General features: G+C 33.3%; 2 protein-coding genes across 23 annotated transcripts in view; one reads left to right on the top strand and one right to left on the bottom strand.

The window, feature by feature from the left end:
* LOC141458956 (uncharacterized) overlaps positions 1–22,010 on the bottom strand; it is a 59,596-nt gene extending 37,586 nt beyond the window's left edge. For 10 of the 21 annotated variants that reach the window (XM_074137589.1, XM_074137595.1, XM_074137594.1 and 7 more), the window contains exons 1-2: positions 1,668–4,791; positions 131–384 (exon numbers count right to left, since the gene is read on the bottom strand). In XM_074137589.1, the coding sequence (XP_073993690.1) occupies positions 2,253–3,281 (1,029 nt within the window). In that variant the 5' untranslated portion in view covers positions 3,282–4,791 and the 3' untranslated portion in view covers positions 131–384; positions 1,668–2,252. Of the gene's footprint in view, positions 1–130; positions 385–1,667; positions 4,792–10,293; positions 10,356–10,800; positions 10,886–12,598; positions 12,796–16,818; positions 17,023–17,314; positions 17,476–21,629; positions 21,774–21,820 lie in introns of those variants that run through there. The other 11 variants (XR_012461300.1, XR_012461293.1, XR_012461295.1 and 8 more) reach the window with 10 other exon arrangements.
* Positions 1–25,466, top strand: part of LOC141458953 (synaptotagmin-15-like) — a 147,155-nt gene that overhangs the window by 42,603 nt on the left and 79,086 nt on the right. For both annotated transcript variants that reach the window (XM_074137578.1, XM_074137579.1), the window contains exon 3: positions 23,126–23,279. In XM_074137578.1, the coding sequence (XP_073993679.1) occupies positions 23,126–23,279 (154 nt within the window). The remainder of the gene's footprint in view (positions 1–23,125; positions 23,280–25,466) is intronic.

Genomic DNA, 25,466 nt, shown 5'->3' with positions numbered 1-25,466 from the left:
AGAATATAAAATTTGTTTTAAGGCTATTGCCCACATCAACGTTATTGCCGCCACGCCGAAGAAAATTGTGATTGTTCGCCAAGAAAGAATATTTATATTGACATTTTCTTTCTTGAGAGGTTTGACATACCTGAACCATTTGCTAGATATATCTGTATCGATTAATTTTCAAATCCATGTTTCCACATTACTTTCTCCTTCTGGGATCTTACTTCTTCACAGATCTTAACACAACACTTGAGAGCTGTGAGAGATCTGTAACTTCAACTCCATTCATCTGTAGGGCCTTCTTTTCACAATATTTTTTCTGCTACATTGTCGTCTCCTAGAATCTCATGTCTTCACACATCAGTAACACTTGGAAGGTATGACATTTTATGCAACCTAAAATAAAATGTTCATTGTATTTATTTAAAAAAAACTATTTCCAAAAGAACTTCAGAGAACATATTCTAAATAATAAAATTCAATAAAAATTATTTGGCATTATCTAGAATATTTGCTTCTAAAAGTAGGATATAATTTTGAAAGAAGTGAACAGAACGCATGAATTATTATGTTTATATTTCAATTTTTAGTAATATTTCAATAACTTAACGGTTATTGTGGTAAATACAAGATGTTTCCCATTACTTATCTTCTATTGTTGCAAGGTTAAAATGTTAAAAGTGCAAATATTTCCCAGGAATTTGTGAAAATTTAAAAATCTTACGAGTGACATAATATTTTTCTCAAAAAGACTTCGAGAACACTTAGAAGTTTTAAGTTTAAAAGTTTAAGAGGAAAGCCCATTGCATTCTTAACTGCAATCATTTCTATTCTACTTGATAACTTTATCCAAACATAGAATCTGTAGTGAATCTAAATTTAGATGAAAGTAAAAACCAATTCGAGATTGATTCAATCGTTCGGTGTTGGACACTTTTACTAATTGTTTGATTGATCTTAACATTGTTTTAAATATGCGCAGTGAATGCAGATTGTTGGGAATTATGGCGTTTATCTCTACTACAATTCCTAGCATATTATTTTATTTTTAAGTTCATACATATAAAGTTCAGGATTCTCTACAAACATTTTTTCACTAAAAAAAGTTTAGGCTTAAAAAAACATGAATCGTTTTCATGAAATATCTGGAAAAGAATAATATTATATATAACTCTTTTCCGAAGACAAAGAGATTTTGTCTGAAATGATATCCCTTTACAATTACAAGGCACCTAGTTATAAGTAGGCCTATAGAGCGTATAATGAAAAAAAGAACAATAACTTTAATTAGTTTTTGTTTAGATAATCAATAGAAATGGAATTTGCATTTCTATAGAAAAAACTATTTCTTAAATTAGAATTGACTGCATTTCTTTCCATTACATAAAAGGAAAAATGAACTCTCAGGTTTATGGCCTTCAACATCCCAGCCATTTGCGCCCGGAGCTTTTTTCAGTGCATCCGGACCATGTTCACTCATTAGATACACATTTGTCAAACATCGTGTAGAGAGCTGTAAGAAGCTCCTACAAAGAGAAAATCTAAGGGAAACTAGATTCGAACCCGGGATCTTCGCATTGGAATCAAGAATACGATAACCACTTTAATCCCTTCTCTGTTTTTGTTTTTTTTTGTTAAAGATTAATTAATAGAAAGAACAAGTTTTTAATTTTTGTTACATGGACGCAGAAGAAGTTGGGATTGAAGAGAAATAACCATAGCTGCGGATACTCCTGTTTGTGTACAGACCAGCTTGTCACTTTTCTATTTTCACAATTCCTTGTTTATGTATGTATCTCCCAGAGGATCGAATCATGTCCCAGAATAAAACAGTTTTCTTTATTTACATTCCCTGATTCGCTTCGCTGAAGATGCCGTAACCATCTTATATCGTCTCAAGTTCGTTCTCATCTCTCCCCAATCGTTCTCGTTTCCTAATTCACTATTGCTTAGAAAAAAAAAAATTATTGAAATTTGATTACTGCAATACGTGTAGCTTTTTATATTAAGAACTGTATGTAATGTTTAATAAATCTTATTGTTACACGAGAGTAAAGTTTTGATATTTTGTTTATCTCAAGCAAAAAAAAAAAAAAAAAATTGATACAGAATTATTTATTTACAATTCAAATCATACAAAGAAATCACAGTCAATTTTTATAAGTGTAAAGCATGGCTCTTAAGAGTCTACAACACTGTGTAGGATTGATGTTACACTCACATATTAAAAGTTCGATTTAATAACAAGGCAAAATATTCAATCTTTAAAAACTGCTTCCCCCATATCCACCACTGCCACCTCCGATCCATCCACTACTGCCTCCAAATCCACCACTGCCGCCAAATCCACCACTGCCGCCTCCGTACCCACCATTACCTCCTCCATAACTACCACTACTTCCACCGTACCCTTCACTGCCTCCTCCGAATCCACCACTTTCGCCTCCAAATCCACCACCGAAGTGATGGTTCTCACTTCCTAAAGATCCACTGGAAGATCCTTCAAACCCATGATGTTCAACGTGATGTGATTTGTGTACATGTACAGGGTAAGGAACTTTAATAGGGATTTTCACTGGCACTTTCACTGGGTATGGTATAATTTTCTCTACTGGATAGGGAACCTTCTTTTCTACTTTAATTGGAATAGGTTTTTCCACATGTACGGGAACTGGTTTGTCCACTTTAACCTCTACCGGATATGGCACGATCTTCTCTACTTTGTACGGTACTTCTTTCTCAACCTTTATATGTACCGGATACGGTTTCTCTACGGGCACTTTTACTGTGTACGGAACTTTCTTCTCCACTGTATAGGGAACTTTCTTTTCTATGTATACGTTGTAAGGTTTTGGAACATATACTGGATATGGTTTTTTAACTGGTACTTCAACGGGTACTGGTACTTTTTTCTCCACAGTGTATGGTTTTGGTACGGGTACTTTAACTTCATAAGGCACTTTCTTCTCTACATACACTGGGTACGGTTTTGGTATATAAACTGGATACGGTTTTTCGATTGGCACTTCCACTTTGTAAGGTACTTTCTTCTCCTCAATTACCTCAAATGGAACATGTACCTTTTTGATGTGGGTAACAATTTCTGGTTTGTGTTTATGATGTGATGTATGTTCCTTGTGATGATAGTAGTGCTTACCAGATTCACTGCTCTCTAAGTCTTCTCCATTTGAGTGTTCATAGTGATGGTGTGCTGCTCGTCTCACGACGATCGCGTCAGTCAGGGCCACCGCAGATAGAAATGCACACCACAACACTGTAATGTTTGACTTCATTTTACCGTGTGATGTCGTATCCACATTACACCCGTATATCTATTGTAGAGCCCCACTACTCTGATACAAAAATCCATGAAGAGTAACCAACCGTGATTTATGTAACTTTTAGAATTTTATTAACTGCTTATTAAAACAGGACTTTCACATTATTATACTTTACAGTTTTGTTTACCCTAGTTTCCTCGATATTCACTTTTTGTTACTGAATTGGAAATACGCTTCCGACTGACGTAACCTTACAAATATCTACACTCATGGTAGCACATAAACTCGACTTTAGCAGAAGTACTTTTCATTTCATTATGAATTTGGGTTGCAATTACTGCTTTCTATTTATTAAATTTGAAATTAACATCTTTACTGAATCAAGAGGGCATTTATCTTGATTTATTGAATGGTATTTATCTATTGATTAATAACATTAAGCAGTTAGGGGCCATCGACGTCGTAATCGTCGCTGGATTTCTCGAGAGAGTACGAGAAGAGGGTGTCACTGCTTAAGTATTAGAGTGAGCTGGAAGTCTGGAGTGAAATCTGTCGAAGAAAATGTGGCAATTGGAGAGATGAAGAATGTTTAAGATCAGAGTGTAATGTACTAAGGTTGAAGTCCCAGCAAGAACAACCTGTGATATGGCTGAGGATTTTAGATTGGGTTTAGGTTAGGTTCATAATAGAACGTTTTGCTGTTCGTACGTCTATAGTGTCTAGTAAAGTAAATAAAGGCATCAGTCTTCTATTAAGGAGGGAGAGAGCGGTTGTCGTATGGCCTAAGAGAACGAAACGATTTTTGAATCAGTAGCGTTTGAGTCGTGTGTGAGAATTCTTGTCTAAGCTATGTAATTCTTTTCAATGTACAGTCCAAGGGAAATTTAATGCTATAATGTTTTAATATTGAGATGTCGAAGGTGGATTGATTGCCGCAACTCTATTCAATCATCTTTTGTATTGAGTATACAATTGGCAGTCTTGTATTCATTTTTGTAACTACTAAATTCCATTTTTTAAGAGTTACCGTTTTCTTTTAAGACTAACCATTATGGACCAAGTCTTAATGTTAGATAATCGAGCGTTTGATCATGGTCAAATGGATTGGAATGACAGAGTTTCCACCAGCGGAAACTAAAAAGTTGTCAGAATTGAATCGTTTACATTCTTTGCATTAACAAGTAATCAAATATTAGAAAAAATCCGAAATACAGTAGAGTGAAAAATAAGTATTTTCGAAGGAATTAAAACCGAAAAGCTTTTAATTAATAATAATGAATTAAACATTTCAATTACATGCTGTAAAAGTGTAATTTTAATGTAATCTGTTTTCATTATTTAGGGAACTTAAACTGTAAGACCAGAATAAATGGCTCAACTCTAAACATAATTCTCAAATCTAAAATTAAGATTAGACACGTTGGTTAATAATTAGCCAATGCATATTGCGTAACCCTCTAGTTGGTAAAACCCTACTGTTCTCTTGTTTGATTAGACTTAAAGTATGGCTAGGGACTCCTAGGTAAAGCTAGAAGGCCGAATTTGTTTTCTTCTAAGTGGTGAAGACTTCACACAAACTGGAATACTCAAAACTTGAGGTGCTGTTTCGTCTTCTTTCTGTCAAACTAGGCTAACTGTTTGATGGCCTACTATCGTCTGAATGGTCTTCCAACCTGATGAAAGAACCAAGGTTCAAACATAAAAAAACTGAGAAGGATGCGGTTCGAAGGATGGCCTACCTTAGTAAGTTCAAGGCAAGAGAGTCGTGAAATTAAACCCTATTTTTCTTTTTCAGTACCTTAAGAATTAGATTCAGGTGAAAGTCTTAAAGAATTCCTCGTACAATGGAAATTCCGTCATGCTATCTTTACACTGAGCACAAATAAGACTTATTCGTTGCATTAATTATGTTCTGGTATACTGATAACCTGAAATATTCACTCGCTCATAACTCGAACATATTATTACTTAACAATATTTCTGTTGCATTTCCCGCTCATTCTGTAAATGTAGTTCTGTTATTTAACAAAAGCTGTGATTATTAGCTTCTTGATTTTGTAAAATACTGATGGTGAAAATTAGTATTATCGCTCATTACCTGTTAGTGATATCTACGAGAATATGTAAAAAAAAGTCTTGCTTCTATTGACGAGATCTGCGCTTTTTTTGGTTAACAAAAATTGTTCTCGTAAATTCTTATAGTTCGATAAATGCATTTTCATTTTTTACAAAGCAATAAAAATAAATTCAATCCTATTATGGTGTAACGTACAGATTAAAGAAACCGAAAAAACTAAATTTTTATTATAATAATGTTAGTATTAGCAGCTCACCAGTTAAGGTACAAGATAACTGTTTTATTTTTTGGGACGTTCATGAAGTAGGTTCCTGGATACCATCCACCCTCTCCTCTTCTCTTCTGACTCGTATTCTATTACTCTTCAAGCATCTATCTTCTTCTTCTTTCTTAAGAGAGCTAAACTATCAGAGGCTTCATTCTTTCACAATGTGTGGAAAATTTATTTCTTGGCCAAATCGTATTCGATTTTTCAATTTTGATTTTTTCTGTAGTGATCACTCCACAGCTTCGCCACTAGATGTCTCTCAATGATGTTTTTAATTCTGTCTCGTAGCACTGTTTTTTTTTCTCGGGAGAGGCGCGAGAGTTTATTAATTCACCTTACACAAACCTTCAGCAGTCACACTTATCAGTGACAGTGACTTTCCGCAATAAAAATATTCCAAGATATTTGTCTGCACTTTTTAAACAACAGAAATTGATTATTGTTTGTTTTAAAAAGGAAGTTCCTAATTTATACAGAGCAACCAGATTTCTGTGCTTATTTTTGGTAAAGACTTCTTTGGAAAAGTCTTTTGTATCAATAATGTTATCATTACTGTCAGTCTATGATGGTAAATTGACCTTGCTCGGCAAGAAAACAATATTTCACAGTGTAATACTATTAACTTCACAATGTGGCTCCAAGTGCTTTTGCTATGTTCTATCGTTTATTAGATTAGCAGCGCCAATGTAAATATTTGATGACGTAACTCATATTTTGTGCTTTATAATAAAGAACAGTGGACTTTTCTCTCTAACCGCTCTTTCACTGACCCTTCCAGGAGGCATAGTATGTATACGAGGTGTGTTCAAAAAGTAACGGGAATTTTTAAATTTCGCGGGTTTGGAGAGTCTGATTGTAAAATTTTTTTTTTATTATGTTGGTACACATGCCCCTGAAGTACGATAAAATTTTCAGTAATATTCATTGTTTACTTCTTAAGTGGCAGCCGTTAAGGTTAGACGTGTTTTTCGAGCTTGGCGATTTTTGTTTGTTAAAAAAAATGGATCAAAGAATTTGTATTAAATTTTGCGTAAAAAATGAAATAAAGTGTGTGAAATGTTAATAAAGGCATATATATGGTGAGTCTGCTATGAGTAAAACAAGGATTTACGAGTGGTATAAGCGTTTCCAAGATGGCCGCGAAAACGTTGAAGATGACGAACGACCTGGACGTCCAAGCACATCAACAACCGATGAAAACGTAAAAAAAGTGAAAGAAATGGTTATGAACGATCGCCGAATCACAATCAGAGAAGTCGCTGATGATGTTGCCATATCAATTGGCTCATGCCATGAAATTTTTTCGGATGTTTTGGGTATGAAACGTGTGGCAGCAAAATTTGTTCCAAAATTGTTGAATTTCGAACAAAAACAGCGGAGAATGGAAGTTGCTCAAGAGTCACTCAATGAAGTCGACAACGATGCGGATCTACTGAAACGTGTTATAACAGGTGACGAAACATGGGTTTACGGATATGATGTCGAAACTAAGGCTCAATCGTCCCAGTGGAGGCATTCTGGATCGCCAAGACCGAAAAAGGCTCGACAAGTGCGGTCGAATGTGAAGGTTATGCTCACTGTGTTCTTCGATTTTAATGGCATAGTGCATCATGAATTCTTGCCACAAGGTCAAACAATCAATAAGGAGTACTACCTACAAGTTCAACGCCGTTTGCGTGAAGCAATCCGAAAAAAACGCCCGGATTTGTGGCAAAACAATTCATGGATTTTGCACCACGATAATGCACCTGCTCACACTTCATTGCTTGTTCGTGAATTTTTGGCCAAAAACAAAACTTTAACGATGCCCCAGCCTCCATATTCGCCAGACATGGCTCCATGTGACTTTTTTCTATTTCCAAACATAAAGAGAACATTAAAAGGCCGTCGTTTTACAAGCATAGATGACATTAAAAGCGAATCGCTGAAAGAGCTGAAAGCTATCACAAAGATCGAGTTTCAGAAGTGTTTCGAGGATTGGAAAAAGCGCTGGCACAAGTGTATTGTATGCGAAGGGGACTACTTTGAAGGCGACAATATTAATGTAGATGAATAAATAAATATTTTTTTCAAAAAACGAAAATTCCCGTTACTTTTTGAACACACCTCGTATAATATGTATAAAATGGCGACTAGCAATTGTTTCTATGAATCGCTATTGGCAATATAGTAAGCATCTCATATTCATATTTATACAAATTTAAGCTACAGATATTCTCCACTAAGATGTACTGAATTTATTTATTTGACAGTTTTTGGATTTTACTTAATGGTTAATACTCCTTAACAAAAACTTACAGTTTTAAAAGTTAAGTATAAGGGTTGATTAAACGCCAAAAGGTACACAAATCAGCAGTTCCCAACATTTCATTAATACTTCATTGATATAATTTAAGTAATTTTACTGCATTAACTTTTCCTTCACATTTTTTAGAATTTATTAGATGTCACAGACCCTTATGCTGGCCATTTTCGTCTACAAAATATTTACTCAAGTAGCACACCATTTAACTTAGATTGACTGTAATATCTATTTATCTATAATAATCAAACTATTAATCACAGGTGAAAAAGAAAACGTTATAAAAAATATAAAAAAAATAAGAGGCTAAAAAATTCATAAACTTTTTTTACATCAATGATTTTATGCATTTATTTTTATTTTTAAATAAAAATCATTGGTTTAAGTTCATTCTTCGATTAAAGTAATTGTTATTTTATGTTGTAGTCAAACGTTTGTAATAATAAGTAATAAATAATCTGGCTTTATCGCAAATAATATAGTTTTCTTCAATTACATTCTCAATCTAGGTGTTCTTCCCACAATGTTATATATATGTAATATAAAATAAAGAAAATAAAGATATGCATATTTTTAGGACAGCTAATTATTCCAGTATTTTACCATAAGTAAAATTAGGGGGACTAAATTAAATTACAATTGAGAAATCAGTAAATATTGTTGAATAATCTACTTGTTATTAAATGTATGTTATTTGTGCTCACGAATATTTCGGTAAGACGAATTTAAGACTGAAATATTGTTTTGAATCCTCCGTGATTGAAATTTAAAAAGTGGCCGACTCTAACTTTGTTTTTTTCTACTTTAACATGCATGTATATGTGACTAATCAGAATAATTCATCACTCATTTTATCATAATTATAATAAAAAAATATTATGAATGAACTGGCCAGCATAAGGGTCTGTGACATCTAATAAATTCTAAAAAATGTGAAGGAAAAGTTAATGCAGTAAAATTACTTAAATTATATCAATGAAGTATTAATGAAATGTTGGGAACTGCTGATTTGTGTACCTTTTGGCGTTTAATCAACCCTTATACTTAACTTTTAAAACTGTAAGTTTTTGTTAAGGAGATTTTTGTACCTTTTGGATAGATTTTCCTTTTTGTCTATTTGCAAAGTTACGTCTGCTTTACAGATTTTTTAAAATTTGGAATAAGCTATTCTATCATTATAACCTGATAAGGTGTTAAATCGGAACCGTAACTACCACTGGAGAGATCTTTTTAAAGAATGATTATAGTTGCGGTCCCCAAACCATCCTCAATAACCATTTTTTTGAGAAAGCGTTTTGAATAAAATAGGAAGGTATTTGTACGTAAATAGCAAAATTAAACTGCGATTTCAGTACTTCCTTTTAAGAGGAGCAAGAAAAATAAACTGCGATTACAGTACTTCTCCCTAAAAGGCAAAGATTTTGAATCGAACGACAATTCATTGATGTAAATCGGTTCACTCATTGATAATTTTAACGATTGCAGTACTTCCTCTTAGTAGGTGTAAGAGCATGATGGCACTTCACAGCCACGTAGAGGAGCTTTAACCACTTATTTGAGCTAAATTTTATCAAAATCGGACTAAACTTTGTAGAAATATTGGTAATAATAGTTTTAGAAAGGGCCTTATTTGGGTGGGGCGAACTCCCCTCCTTATGAGGCATAGCGTCGAGACTTTTAAAGTACAAATCTGTACAAAATTTCGATTCGAATGACACTTCATTCATGAAAATCGGTTCACGTGTCGATAATTTGAAACGATTGCTATACTTCCCCTTAACAAGTGTAAGAGCAGATCGTCGCTCTATTGTTAGGTAGGGGAGCCCTAACCCTATCATCCTACCAAATTTTATCAAAATCGGGCCAAGATTTACAGAGTAATTAGTAATAATAATTTTGGAGGGGGCCTTACATAAAGGGGGCTAACTCCTCTCCCATTCGATGTACAGGGCCGAGACCCCCAAAAGGCACATCTACATAAAATTCCGAATCGAATGACACCTCATTCATGAAAATCGGTTCACGCGTTTAGGCGCTACGTTGTTTACAAAAAAGGTAACAAGAACAACAAGAAGAAGAAGAAGAAGAAGAAGAAGAAGAACAAGAACAAGAACATTTTTTGAAAAAGCCGTTTTTGCTCATTTTCGGCAACTTTTTTCTCGAAACCTATTAGATCTGGATGGTTGCAAAAAAATTACAGTTATAAAGGAGGATTTGCCCTATATTATAAAGAAAATTTGGGAATTTTATCTTTTATAGAAAAAGAGAAAAAAATTGTCAAAGTTGGGTGTTTTTCAACGTTACACTTTTTCGTGCAGTTTTTGATGGTCAACCCTTATACAACTGTCCTACCGGACAGTTTTAATAAGAAATTTACCAGTAAATTTGCCACTCACTTCCAGTCACACATCTAATTTGGTAGTTGGGTGTAGAGCCCGCCTGAAAAAAATAAGCATTACTACATTACTTTTTTTTAATGGTCCTCGAAACGCACATAAAGAAATTAGCCTCCAAAAAAGTATTTCTTTACCTATTGATGATGAAATTTACCCTAAAATATTTTTTATTTCTTAGCACCTAGTGGAGTTTATTAAAACTTAAAATCGCACTTACCCTTCCTCTTCAAAGGAAATAAAAAACTAAATCCCTAGCCTTTTTAACTATTCTACGTGAAAAAGGGTAAACAAAAACCTCTGAAAGCATTTGCCCATTGAGTAATGTGCGGAAAGAACACTTCACGGGTGAAGCCATCACTCCCTGCACTCTAAAATGAACTTGAGAGAGCGAGAGGGACACTAGAGCTCTCTAAATAGAAGTGATCTCAATGAAAACAATCCCTCAAGAGATCTCAGCCACAAGAGAATCTTAGGATCAATCGTCGTACCTTTCATTAATCTAAATGAAGAAACTCCATCTTCTCTACATTCTTCCCAGCAATAACTTCAGAAACCATCTGCAGTCAGTCATCTCTGTAACAGATAGTATCTAAGTCACTTATACTTCTATATAATCGTGAGTAATGTTAGTGAAAACTAGCGCAAAATTTTCACTAAAAAATCTCCGAAATTATTTTAGAAAATGGTTCCTCATGTTGTGTATATGTTTACAAAATATCTAAAAAAACAAATGTCGATGGATTTTTCATTTTTTTTAGATTTTCTGGTCTGCCGTTTTACTCTTAAAGTGAACGGGTTTTCTGTGCTTTTTGGCCCTAAAAGGACAAACATCATTATGCAAAATAAATATTAATTAAGCTTCTCATCGTAGCGAAGCCGGTGTTGCTGTGAAGTGTGAGATTACTTTGAGCTATTTAGCAGAGGGACCCTCCATTCCATGTTCTTGGGCTTTAACCGAACAGTATGCTTCTACACGTCACCATAACTGAGTAGGTCGACTTTTGCTTCATTCCTTAAATTTCTCTCTTTACCTCTTATTTATGGATTACATAAATTTTTTTTAAAAACATTTTTAGGTTTTATTTTTTTAAATGAAGAATAATAAATTAAACAATTTTATCATCAAACTACTTGATGTCTATTTATAAAAATTTAAGCAGGAATTAAATTAGAATGGTGCTGTTTTGCTCCACGTAGCTTGTTAACCGTTGATGAACGTTCTGAACGTCATTATAAATGCCAGTTTTTTTGGACTTTCTCTAAGCTTAGTTCTGGTTTTATAAATCAACCCACTTTATTTTTAATGACAGTTATATATACAATTTGTTAATAAAAACCGTAAATATCGACTTATTATAAATATTTTTTTTTTTTAACACAATTTACAATCGGCAAACCAATGCAAGTAAGTAATGTTGGACTGGTTTGGAAGAAAGTGACCAGTGCCACTTTGCTGGTCAGGTTACTTTTCTTCAACTGACATAAGGTCCCTGGGTGGATTCTCTGCTTGGTCAAATAGAACACATTGTTTTTGTTGTCTAGGTAGTTGCAGAATCTTATGAAAAGTTACGCCTGGTCTCTTAGGAATGGAACTTTTTAGGTGTGGTGTGGGGAAGTGTATGTGACAAAGTAAGGGCATTCATTGCCTGATGGTGCTTATCTACCATTTTGGGTTTTCTCCACATAGTATAGAGCATATAATTAGCTGTTTGTAATTTAGAATTTTTGTGAGAATTAGTAGATAAATGCCACTCCCAACGATAATTGCTTATTTGCCGCTTCACGCAGTATCATACTCATTTCTAAAAATCAATTAATTAGAAATTATCAGAGAGAGGATTAGTTCTGTGGGATGTGCACTGAAATCTCACTGGGAAACCAAAATTCAAATCTAGCTGCCAGCAATTTCCTTTTTTTTTTTTTTTCAAAGAACTTCTTATAACTCACTATTCGATGATGAAAGTTTGAAGCGAGACAATATTGCCCAGTACATTAAAAAAGGCCTCAGGTGCAATGACTTTAGGTGTTGACGCGCCTTATTACTTTCACCTGTAAGATTAAATTGACGGAGCTCATGCAAAGAATTGATTTCGAATCTAAAACAACATTGATGATAAAAAAGTCCTGCTAAGGCCAAACTTACAGAAAAGAAAATGCTATGAAGAAATCTGTCTAACAATAAACGGTCTACTCCACACTTTACTGTCCACAATCAGGATCCTACTTGTAGGATCGTAGCGCCATCGATATGAGCAGTTACATATTTAGTGAAAATAACAGACTTACTTTTCTTAAGTAGGCGAGACTCAGCCCAGAGGGGCGTTGTGGGGTTCCTGATGCAGTCCTTGGCTAAATGTTCTAGTCTTGATCAGGTATGCCATCTCATCATAGAAATAAAGTTCTAAGTTCGTGAAGTCCAACTTTATTGTTCTGCCTAATGCTCCGCCTGGACGTCAAGAGCGGCAGCCACCTCTGCTTTCACCCTGTTCAGGTCGACACACAATTAACGGTTCACAATCTTAAACGCTTCAATAATATATTGTTCACATTTTAAAACATATTTTCAATAAACGAATTAAAAAATATTTGCAAAATGAAAAATAATTTATATCATGAGTATCCCTCAATTTAGTATTGCCCCGATGACAAGGGTGCTTTTGCAGGAAAAGTAGGCGTTACTTTTTTTGCATGACAACTTGGTTGTATTCCAATAAATTTTTAAAATGAATATTTGTTTTTCCTAAAAACAAATAACAGTGCAAATATAAAACTGGCTATGAAATCATTGAATATGAATTACTTAAAACCATGACCAATTGAAAAACCAATGTTCCTGTACTTCGTGAACTAGGCTGTAAATACAACCATCCCATGCAATAGTTAAGCCCATTGTTTGATTTTTGTGTACACTTTTTTATTTGTTTTGTTTTCAAACAAGAGTTGAGTTCATGGTGAAAAGAGAGGTAAAATTTGTTTGAATTGTTTCATACAGACATATAAAAACGGTTTTTTGAACAGATTTATGCACGTATTCTAAACAGTCATAAAATATTACATACATATAATATATAAAATATTTAATTGTCAATAGCATTAAGTAATTAACTTCTATAAATTAATTTTATACAAATTAATTTGTACATTATAACTCCACTGTAAAATATGTTCCACAGCTCTTAAGATGACCTAATCGCTAGGCCAAAGGCAAAAAATAAAAAATAATTACTGAAATTGGCATTATTCTTTCTTCCTTCTAGATGAATGAATCGATCACCAAAAACAATGAACGGTACTATTAAGTTTTAATAATGTATTTTATGTAAACATCTGAAAGACCACTAGATTGGAACATTATAGTCTCATATTTTCCGGTGAAAACAAAATTTTATAAATTACAGGTTCGCAGGAAGAGGAAGTTTAGAGAAAATGATTTTATACGAACGAATAAGCCTGCTTTAGATTTTACATTTTATGAATTATGGATCTTTTCAATCAAAGCAATGCGTATGCATACATTAATTGTAGACACATTTGATTTAATGTAAACCGTATAAATGTAATATGTTTATGATACACCCACACTTGGCAGACTGAGCATGAATGTAGAGTTGTACATTCCCCATCATGATCCATGATTCATGAGTGAATGTTTCGTATGTATTTTGCTGCTATCCTCTGAGTTAATAATGTGAGAATAATAAAATATGTTTTATATTGTACTTTTCCGGAAGGCAGAAGTACTTTCCTTCTGAATCGGTTAAATAGTGGTAGAAATAGATATTTATGCACATTAATAGCAACATCGATTGCAATCCTATAGGTAAGTACGAGGGTCGTTTGAAAAGTCCGTGCAAAAATAAAAAACTACTTAATTTTTTGGGGTAAAGCATTTTTTTTTTCAACAAACTCTCCTTTTAGGCTTATTCACTTCGTCCAACGCTGCTCTAGTTTGTTGATCCCTTCCGAATAATAGGATTTGTCCAAGTCTGAAAAATAGCCAATTCGTTTCTGCAATCACCTCCTCGTTTGAATAAAATCTTTTTCCCGCCAGCCATTTCTTCATATTGGGAAACAAATAGTAGTCCGAGGGAGCCAAGTCTGGAGAATAGGGTGGATGTGAAACGAGTTGGAACCCTATTTCCATTAATTTTGCGACCACAACTGCTGAGGTGTGAGCTGGTGCGTTGTCGTGATGGAAAAGGACTTTTTTGTGGGCCAATCGTGGGCGTTTTTCTTGCAGCTCGGTTTTCAAATGGTCCAGTAACGATGAATAATATGCACCTGTAATAGTTTTACCCTTTTCCAGATAGTCGATGAGGTTTATTACTTGCGAATCCCAAAAGACAGTCGCCAAAATCTTTCTGGCCGAAGGAACGGTCTTCGCCTTTTTTGGCGCAGATTCCCCCTTGGTAACCCATTGTTTAGATTGTTCTTTGATCTCAGGAGTGTAGTGATGTATCCATGTTTCATCCACAGTAACGAAACGACGCTTAAAGTCCTGCGGATTCTTCTGGAACAGCTGCAAACCGTCCTTGCAACACTTCACACGATTTCGTTTTTGGTCAAGCGTGAGCAATCGCGGCACCCATCTTGCGGATAGCTTTGTCATGTCCAAATGTTGATGCAAAATATTATGTACCCGTTCATTCGAGATGCCCACAGCACTAGCAATCTCACGCACCTTCACTCTTCTGTCATCCATCACCATATCATGGATTTTATCAATGATTTCTGGAATAGTAACCTCAACAGGGCGTCCAGAACGTACAGCGTCACTTGTGCCCATATGGCCACACCGAAAATTTTGAAACCACTTATAAACTGTTCTAATCGAAGGTGCAGAGTCATCATAATGTTTATCAAGCTTCTCTTTAGTCTCCTGAGGTGTTTTGCCTTTCATAAAGTAGTGTTTAATCAACACACGAAATTCTTTTTCGTCCATTTTTTGAAAATCACTCGACTTCCTCGATTCAAACGAATGCCAAACACAAAGAAATAGACCGATCTGGCTGAAACTTGGTGTGTGTTCTTCCAAGAGATGCTACTAACTAAACATAACCTCGATACGCGCCAGTGGTGCTATCTCTCTGACTTTGCACGGACTTTTCAAACGACCCTCGTATTAACTGAATGTATTTCTAAAACACTTTTTAGTCAGCTAACTATGAATATATTTAATACAGATTTAATCCCTGTAGGGAATTTTAATATAATTCCCTTGGCAAACATCTACACTCTCCTAGTGGTCTTTTTATTATTGTCTATGTCTGTAATTCTTTCTTTTAAGTGAGGTCCTCTTTCGCAGATCCTATTTCAGCAGCAATTATTTTTGGAATTTGTTATGAACACTAGCTACGGAAACTTTCTGTGGTGTCCCTTCTTACTTAATCCCCTTATCATATACTTATTCTGATAAATGCTTTATTCAGCCTTAAGTTCAAACATGACCCCATTTCTCACTAGAATATGGAACGTCTCATAAATACGCCTACCAGAAATATCTATTAATTGAATTTATTTTATTTATTTATTTACAATTTGTATCAATATATACAACAAGTAAATAGGAGGTGAACTGGTGCGGGAAGAGCTGGAGGAGAGAAGCTACCCAGCGGTAGCACTCTCTATAATTGAATTTATAATTTTTTTTTTTAAATTTTTCTCACGAATTCCCTAATATAAATTTCAAATGTTGACGTGCCTTAATATTTAAATAAAATATTTTATCTTGTTTAACAAGTTTCAGAAGTATGATGTTAAGTTGCAGGATATCTACGTACCAAGGCATATTTATTTGCTAAAAGAACCCTGTTTGATAGAATATCTGATGTGCTGTGTTTAAACATTCTCCTTTATTAATTGTTTTATTATCTAATATTTATTACAGCAAGTTAATTTAATAATAAATAAGTTGTTGAGAAGTTGATTTCGTATGTAGTTTTACAATGAAAATTTTAGATTTTAGGGATGAGAATATGATCCTTAGAAAATTGTCGTAAATAATTGAAATAAATAATCTTAAATAATTAATAGGAACAACGAAAAAGTGACTGGCTGTCCTGTACATGTGATAAAGTTAAATACCCTAGGAGGAAAATAAAAATGCCAATGTTGCTGAATTACTGACTGGCAGTTGACACAAGAATTTTGAAGTGAACGTTAAGTAATTGTCCAACTATTTGTGAAGAGTTGGAAGAGAAAAACATAGGTAACAGTTGGGGTGAGAGAAGTAGAAGCCGAGGGATCGGAGAGAAAGAAGGTGTATTCAAGGTTTGGAAGAGTTCATCCCAAAACATAATGAATCCCCCCAAAGCACCAGTCAGTCACTTGCAATACAAACTGGATATCGTGTTAAAAACGTGGCACTTGACTGATGTTTTAAACTAAGTGTTATCACTCATAAATTTTAAATTAAAAAAAAAAAACCTGTAGGTTGAAATTTTCAAATGTTACTTATTTAGCCTAAATTTTTAATTAAATATTAATGAATAAGTTAATATGAATACCTCCTTTTAAAACGAAGAATTTGTAACATAAATTAGGTAACGTTTAAAGCACCCATACTTATGAATCCTCTTGAGCGCTTCTACAAATGTTTGGTAAAGAAAAATCAACTTTAAAAAAAAAATCCTCTGAAAATAGTTACCAGATGTCCGCTTTTTATAAAGAAATGTGTTCCTTTCCATGCGGTTGCACTCCGCCCCTTCACCCTAAAAAAAAAGAGAGATAAATGTACTCCTTTTCAGGAAAACAAATAAAAACTAAAGCTACATATATTTACAAAAATAATAATAATAATGTATAGATTTTCTCTTCCTAGGAGCTTCTTACAGCTCACTGTCCGGTGATGGACAGTGTTGTCTGTAACTAGAGAACACTGTCCGGAGGCCGGCAGTGCACTGGAAAAAGCTACGGGCGCTAATAACCTCAGCTGTTGATGCGCCAAAAAAAAAAAAAAAAAAAATGTAATAACGAATGTAAATAAACAATATCAATTTTCACCTTCTCTTACCCAACAAACATCGTAGTGTTTCAGATTTGAGATTTTCATAGAAATTCACATATTAGGGTTCCCCGAGTAGAATAAAGAGTTGATACCAAAATTCCTTACTTTTGTTTAATTTATTTCTTCACAAAAGAGTTCATAACAACATATTTGAAAACTAGAACAGAAAATAATTACTTTAAAACAAGGATTAATGGAAGTGGTTGAAAAAACAAGGTGTAAAAAAATAAACCATGAAACTAAATAAAGTTCAAATTGGTAGTAAAAAAAAATTATTTTTTTTGGTAGATAAAGAAAGCAAAAACTGAAAATTTAATTTTAAACTTCTAAAATTTAAATAAAATTTACAAAAGAAAGAGAAGATAGAATAGACATACATAGCACTGTAGAACGTAAATTTCTGAAGGGTACATATTCATCAAGAAAGAGATTATTTAAATTTAAATATTACAACAGAAATACCCATGTACAAGTTTTACATTAAAAAGTACAAAACTTTTTAACAATACATAAGCAACATACTAAATACTAATTTAACATTAATATGAAATATTAAGGGCACTTATAAATTATTTTTATTAAGGGTCTTCTTAGATTATTAATAATAACAATAATAAATATTATATATTTATTAATGTTAATTATTCTAAGAAGGCTATTAAAACCCATAATGCCCAATAAGAATAAGTAACTCCAAATCCATATCTGTGTAGATACGGGAGAGAAAAAACAAATAAAAAAAAAGTAATAAAAAAGAGTGGAAGGTCTTCTTTAAAGTTTAAATGCAGTAGGAGCAGCTGCCGTCTGCATCCCACTTATATAACTATTTTTACCCATGAAGAATGACACTTAATTAGAGTGCATTAACCTGAGCCTGCTAATGAATCAAGTCATCTTAATTGGAAACTTAAAATAGAAATATATCCCTTCCATATTTTGGGAATTGTTCTGAACAATGGGTTGTGTACAGCATGCGTGAGGTTTTTTTTGTTTATTATTATTATTATTAAGTTAAAAAGTCTAATTATAAATTTCACCATTAGTTTCCCCAACTTAGTATGTGTGTTTGGTCAGCAAAACCAGTAAGTTGTAGAAAGTTCAAATTTCACTCAAACTGTACTGAAATAATAATATTATTCCTTAGGAAATATAACAACTAGTTTAAGGGGAAACAGATCAAAAACTTAATGCAGAAAAAGCTGATTTGCTCAAGCTCCAGATTGAATTTTGTAAGTGTTGGTAGTGTTAAATAAGTCTGTTACTGATAATCAATCACCTTTCTTAGTAGGAACACAGAAGTAGAACACAGACTTCACGAAGAAACTTTTGAGTTCCAGGCTGAATAATTAATTGTTTTTATACTGTAAAGGGCCACCACCAAAATATTATGTTACAGATTACATATATGCAGGATCTTCATTTTTTTTTGTCCAGGACAACTGCCTTTAAAGAAGGTGTACCAATGTAAACTGTTGATTTGAAATAAACAGTCTATGGACGTGTTGCAAATTAAAAAATGAAACGTTTTCAGTTAATTTTTACAGAAATTTTAATGAATATTTCTTAGGAATTTAATATTTTTTAGTATTAGATATTTTTCTAAAATAAATATCTAAAACATTGTAGGCTTGCATTATTAAGACGTTTATTGTTCTTTGAGCATACAATTTATATATAAAAAAAGGGTCCTTTTACAAGGTTTCTCCACTATTTTAATAACAAAATTTTTTAATAAAAGTATATATTTATATTTGCAACTGGCGGTGGAAAAATGAACCAAAAAGCGCTGATGTCTGGAAATTCACTTGATGGAGAATGTACACCTTCATCTAGGTTTGACGACATATGTATATCCTTAAGTGTTTTTCATATTTTACTTTGGGTTAACTATTATTAAAAAAAAAAAAAAGTTATAAATTATTAGGGAAAGGGTTAGATCAATAGTTCGTGGGTCTGTATAGAGCACTTTGAGCTATCAGAGTGAGTTTGGTATTTATTGTAGAGAGAGTAATCCTAACGCTAGGAAGTTTTTTTACCAAATGTTCTTTTACTTTACATTATTCTTACATCAATATTTACAATTTAAAAAAAAATGTAAAAACAAAAAGAAAAGTAAAAATTACAAATGGGAAGAAATGAAAGTCGCCAATTAGTGACAAAGAATTAAATCATTAAAATAGAAACCAAATTCAGATCTTGTACGTTTTTATACTTAATAAAAACTTAAGCGCGCTACTCGTTAACGGATTCTTGTTCTCCACCTTACAGCAGCCTCCAATGAATTACTACTAGGATGAATGCTACCTATTGAATTAAAATGCTAATAATGTGGTCTTCACTCTGAACCTTTAATCATCACATGGGTAAGCGCTTAAGGTGATTATTTAAATAGGTTTAAGTACCCTTAGTAAGTCCGTGACCCGTGAATAACTTAGTGAGGATGTAGGATAGTTCAATGGTAAACTCAAACCTGTATTTTTTTCGAGATAAAACTCTCTTGACGAAACGCCCGTCTCTAAATAAACCAACTTTGCTGTTATTATTTTAAAACATCTCCATATATCAAGCCAAAAATCTAGCTCATTGGTACGCTTGAAAAAGCCATCTTTATTTCGTGAAGTTAGCTTAGCCAATTCGTCGGTTCTGCCGTTACTATCGATGCCCTAATGAGCCTCGAACCAAGCGACGAATACTCAAAAATTGACTGGTTTTGGGTTACCAACTTATCCCAAACTTCTTCCACCAAGAGTGATTGTTTGGGTTTTTTAATTAATCTGGAGCTACACCAGGAGTGTTTAAGAGTGCTGAGCTGTGTTAGTATAAACAAAAAACATGGTAGTTCCGTAAAATCTAATTAAGAGTTTTGAAAATCACGAAGAGCTTTGTTTGATTGTTTGGACATAGGCCTAAATTGTGGTATCGATATACTCTCATCGTTAAATACGAGTGCCTCACCGACACATCCATCCTTCATACTTCCATCAGAGTAGATTTTCACTTTATGGTAGCAGTTTTCTTCATCATACAGCCTCATTATTTAGCCTGGTTGTCTCTAACTAATGAATGGAAGAGGGTGGCTTGTACTAGTGATAACTTAATATTTCTAGAAAATTCATTAATTTATAGCGCAATTGATACTAACTAAGCCAGCTGCTGATACGAAATTGTTCTAAAAACCCCTTGTAACACGTAATGCAATCAACCCCCGCGAAAGATTCTGAACATTATATTTTTTGTCCAAGCATTCAACCTTGATATTAGCTACCTAGTGTAATCACTGGAAGGATTGCTCCGTATAAATTATTTAGTAGTAGCGTCAGCACTTGGTCTATCCAATTCACTTTGGCCACTTTACTTAGCTTGTTCAATAATCCCAGACACTTAATTATTAAGTAACTAAGTATACCATCCGCGTGAAATTCTTGTCAAATATAACTCTGAGTTACTTCAAACTGTCAAATCTATAATAACGACTAAAATTGCAGAACTAACTGCTAACCTGTATATTTTGCTCGATGAATGTCACGGTTCACGAATGTGAAAAATTAAGAAGTAAAATAAGATTAATAAAAAGTTTTACACATAGCTCTCAAGAATGCTGTCTCTAGAGTCTGTTAACTGCTAGTCGATTTTCAATAAGTACAATAAAAAAGAATTTTAACTGAATTTTTCACATATTAGTTTAGCGTGTAGCACGAAAAGTGAAGTTTGGGACTCACAAAGAACCATCAACTGTCTTCGGAGTATTTTGCTGTCAGAATCAATTCCCCTTTCTTAGGCGTTGTTCAACTCTAAAGGTGCATAACTTAAATCTACTAATACATTATAACGGGTAAATTCCATGTGTTCGATTGACTGTGAACATCCAAAGATTGTTTAAACTCTGTAAGAAGTTCATTGTTGGAGACTGGAAGACGAAAACAGGAAGACCGAAATTTACTGATAAAATTAAATTTGATTACTAATATAATTTATTAATTATTATAAAGTTAATCTATATAAAGTTTAAAGGTGATTAGAATTCAGGATAATATGTATAATATAAATGGGGCTAATAACAAAGAAGTGAATGACAACAAGCAATCTATTCCTTATTTAAAAAAAAAACTTTCCGTTCGACAAATTTTCTAACAGGTTTTGTGGCATCCAAACACATCCTCCCTACACAAACTGAGAAGAAAAGTTTTTGAAATAACTGCTTAAGTGGTAATAGATATTTCTTTACGACCCAGTAATAAGTATTTATATAAAAACTTCATAATACACATGACATAATACATTACGTCAATAATCTAATGAAATCGGCCTTACCTTTCAACTTCTTTGATGTGACTCAATTGAAGACTGCTAAGATGTTTAGATCAAATTTTTAGTAATTTCGTACTTTATAGAGTTGCACCTAAACGCGATCGAGAGAAGAATTTTACAAGTTTAACTATTTGTGCTCTAAGTAATTAAGAGTGATTACAAATTGAGTCAATGGAGGGCACTCCTGTACCTACCGTATTGCGTTGACGTAATGTAAGTGAACCTTGTGTGTAAGCAGCTCATAATCTGTACCTGTCTTTATAGAAATCGTGCATAAATGTTAATTGCAGTAAATTAAAACTGACTAACATCGGTTATTGTCAGTACCATGCAAAACAGTGTTTTACATAAATCGGTGGAAGTAATGGCTGTTCTGATTCTGAAAGCCTCAGAGGTTAACCGTAAAACATGTGACTGGAACATTTTTAAAACGCAGTTAACTCAAAAAATATTTCCTGGCTAATGAAATTTTTAAACCGAAATTCTTAATTGCTAGGTAGTCATTGTGAAAATGAAAGCTGCATTTTATGGTTTCCTGTGCGTGTACCAAATAAACCAGAAAGAAGAGCTACGCTCAGTCAGTAGCACTATTTGATGAAATTTTACCTTAGCTAAGGTGATTTTTCTTGAAAGACAAAAGTAGTACATCTCCTTTAAAAATAAAGTGTTGTGGACCGGGCTGCAAGCGTTACTAAAGTTTTGACCGAAAAATGGGGAAGATTCTCAGCAGTTTTACTGTATTTGATATTAAGGTCTTGTTCCAACATGGTCAAAACCAGACTTTTACATAAGTTACAGTAATGTGATAAATTAAATAAAGATAGAGAAGTTTTGTACTGAATGGCTCTGGATCCCTTGATTTAGGCGCGATTTTTTTTGTATAAATTTAACCATTGTCTTATTAAAAATATTGGATGTCCTAACGTTGTTATTTGGAGAATTCTCCAAAGTTTTAGATGGGGAAATATTCCGTTATAGTACGAAAAAATTCAATTTTTTTAAGGCACACAGATTTAAGATAATCCTGACCGGTTTCGGACTTGCATCCATCAACAGAGATTAGTAATCAGAGAATTTGACTGTCAGGTGTAGTTAAGATAAAAACATCGTTGAAGTGGTTAGATCCTCATTCAAGGATATCTCTGAATTCATCCGTCACATTTTCATTAATGATAAATTATAATAGTAATAAATTGTAAACAATAATAAATACTTAAGTTTTATTACAAATAGATATTTTGGGTAGCAATCCATCTGCAGAATAAGGTTTTTATAATTTTATGCGCAGTCGACTTTAATCTTCTACTTCGAAGACCCACAACTCGAGAAATACACTCCGCTTTATTTGATTTCTAATTTACTAGCTTCAGAGAATTTGTCTTTCACTAAAATTGCTTTTTATGGTAGTTGTAGTTGAAGACACGTATTTTTAAAAAAATTATATTTGTGAAAATGTATACTAACTTTATATAATTAACAAATTTTATTATGTTTCTTAGTATCCATTGGGCTGGCTGCTGTTATATTCACACTGGTGGTAGTATTCATTGGATGTCTGCTTTGGAGAAAACGTAGAAATCCAGAAACAGATTCCTTGGCACCGCACATTCTGGTATATCCATCATATCAAGGCGATGCAGCTCCTCGACTTATGTAAGTTATAATTCCATTTTAAAGAATGTGTTTTCCGATTTTATCAGATTTACAGAATTTCTTGTTAATTACTATTGCTATGTGTTTAATGAAAATATTTATGTAGTACGAAGCATTTATTAGGCTACCATTTATTTTACCTTGATCATTAGCAGCATTGAAGAGTTTTAAAATGATTGACACTGTAGTTTCTACAGAAAAATAAAAATAAATAAAAAAGAAAACACTAATTAAAGTTAGAAAAATAAATAAAAATAATGCTTAAATAAAAAAATAATAACTGGCAATAAAAATTGGAACAGAAATCTTTATTACAAATCTACAAATTGAATAAGTATTCTTAATATTTTTCATGATCATCAGTGAAATTCATTACATCTTGGGTCAAAAGAATGTGTTCATATAATCAAAACAAAAATGAATTAATGTGGAAAAAAAGGGAAAATGTTCATTTTATCTTATTAGAATAGACTGTAGATGCAAATATGAAGGGCCTGAGTATAACAGACTGGACATTTTAGTGCCTTGTTGTTTTCTAATAAAGTTAGGTTCTCTTGGAATAACGCTCATCCTTGTTACGTTGTTTTATCTAATTGTTATTTTAGAATTTGTGACCCACAGCCCGTGCTGATCTACTACACGTCATTACCTCAATTTACAATCACACTTCACCATGAACCTAATTCTATTTTATCAAAAGCATCGTACTGAATTATAGAATCTATTGTAGATTACCTAGTCACCGTGATCGTAGCAACCACCCACATTCTTATCTATGTTTAATACATCTTTCTGTTGTAATAGTGATGAATAGCTTGATGTCAACTCTCATAAAATTTGGCTACTTTTGTACAAAATACAAATGCGAAACGAAAGCGAGATTTAACGTAAATGTTAAAGTAGCTAAGCAAAGGACCAAAACTGAAATTTGCTGAACATTCAATGTAGACGCTTTTAAACTCTGACTGCTATCAGCCGAAAATACTCGGTACTGAGGCGCCACGGTAGCCGAGCGGGTTAAGAGGCGAGACCTGCAAAGCTAATATGCATTGTGGTACTGGGTTCGATTCCCGGTCTTGGCCTTGGATTTTATTTAATGGTTAAATGAGAAATAGTAAAGTATGTTAGCTAGTCGCCTCCGTCCACGTCACCTAGTAAATGGTAATTGGACGTTAAGCCCCGCCTGAAAAAATAGGCGATTACTTTACTTTACATTACTTTACTCGGTACTGTAAGAGCGTATTACTAAAAAATCTTGAACTGAAGAATGTAAACTTTCTTCGAATCATGATTATAACTCTTTTTTAAACTTGTTAAACATCTACTTTGATTGTCTATAAAGCCCCTTCTTGTATGCTCTCAACCTTTCAAGTTGAACTACGCTTCTAGCTAGATTGAAAGAAGTGGTAGTCGTGATAGAAGGGTTTCTTTATTTTAAGCAGGTTACTTTAAGGTACCTCTTTTTACGGCATTATGGGGACGGAGAATTGTAGTAGAAGAAAATAGTTTAGTTGTTCGCTCCAGATTTTCAAAGTACGTATTCCCAGCTACCCCTGTTTTCTTTACTACTTGTCTTCTTTATCACGGATTCGCATGTACATCACTTTTTTAGGTACCCAAAAATCGTCTTATACGGGGAAGACTACTTTACTTAAAAGTAGTATTTATAATATAATGCAATTAATTTGTTTTTGGAGGATCTATCAAATAACTTCTTAGACTTTAAATATTTGTGTTTAAAAGGGTTTTTGTTTCTTAAATTAACAATAAATGCACCCGCTTAAGAGCTAAGAACTGTTTTAGGTTGTATTCTATTTATATTTAAATGAACTTAATACCAATACCAGTGAAGAGAAAATTTACAATTTTTAACTCTGTATCCATTGCAGAAGAGAATATATACATTACAATTGGAGCTGCTTTTTTAAGTTTCGTTTTAAAGTCAAGTAAGCAAATTCTATTTTTTCAGGCGGGCTTAACTTCCAGCTACTAATTTACGGTCGTGGGCAAGGCAAGTAGCAAACGTACTTTACTATAAATTTCTTATATTGACTATTTTATAAATCTAAAGGTCTGGATCAGGAATCGAAACCAATACTACAATACAGCCTTGCCTGAGTTTAGTTTTAATTAATACAAAAATGTAATTTTAAAAGTTTATAACAAAAAATTTAAATTTAAAACGGA

Source organism: Rhodnius prolixus, unplaced genomic scaffold (genome assembly GCF_049639745.1).
Source record: "Rhodnius prolixus isolate KJV_2025 unplaced genomic scaffold, Rpr scaffold_5, whole genome shotgun sequence".
NCBI classification, from domain to species: domain Eukaryota; kingdom Metazoa; phylum Arthropoda; class Insecta; order Hemiptera; family Reduviidae; genus Rhodnius; species Rhodnius prolixus.
This window is presented reverse-complemented; position numbering and strand designations above follow the sequence as displayed.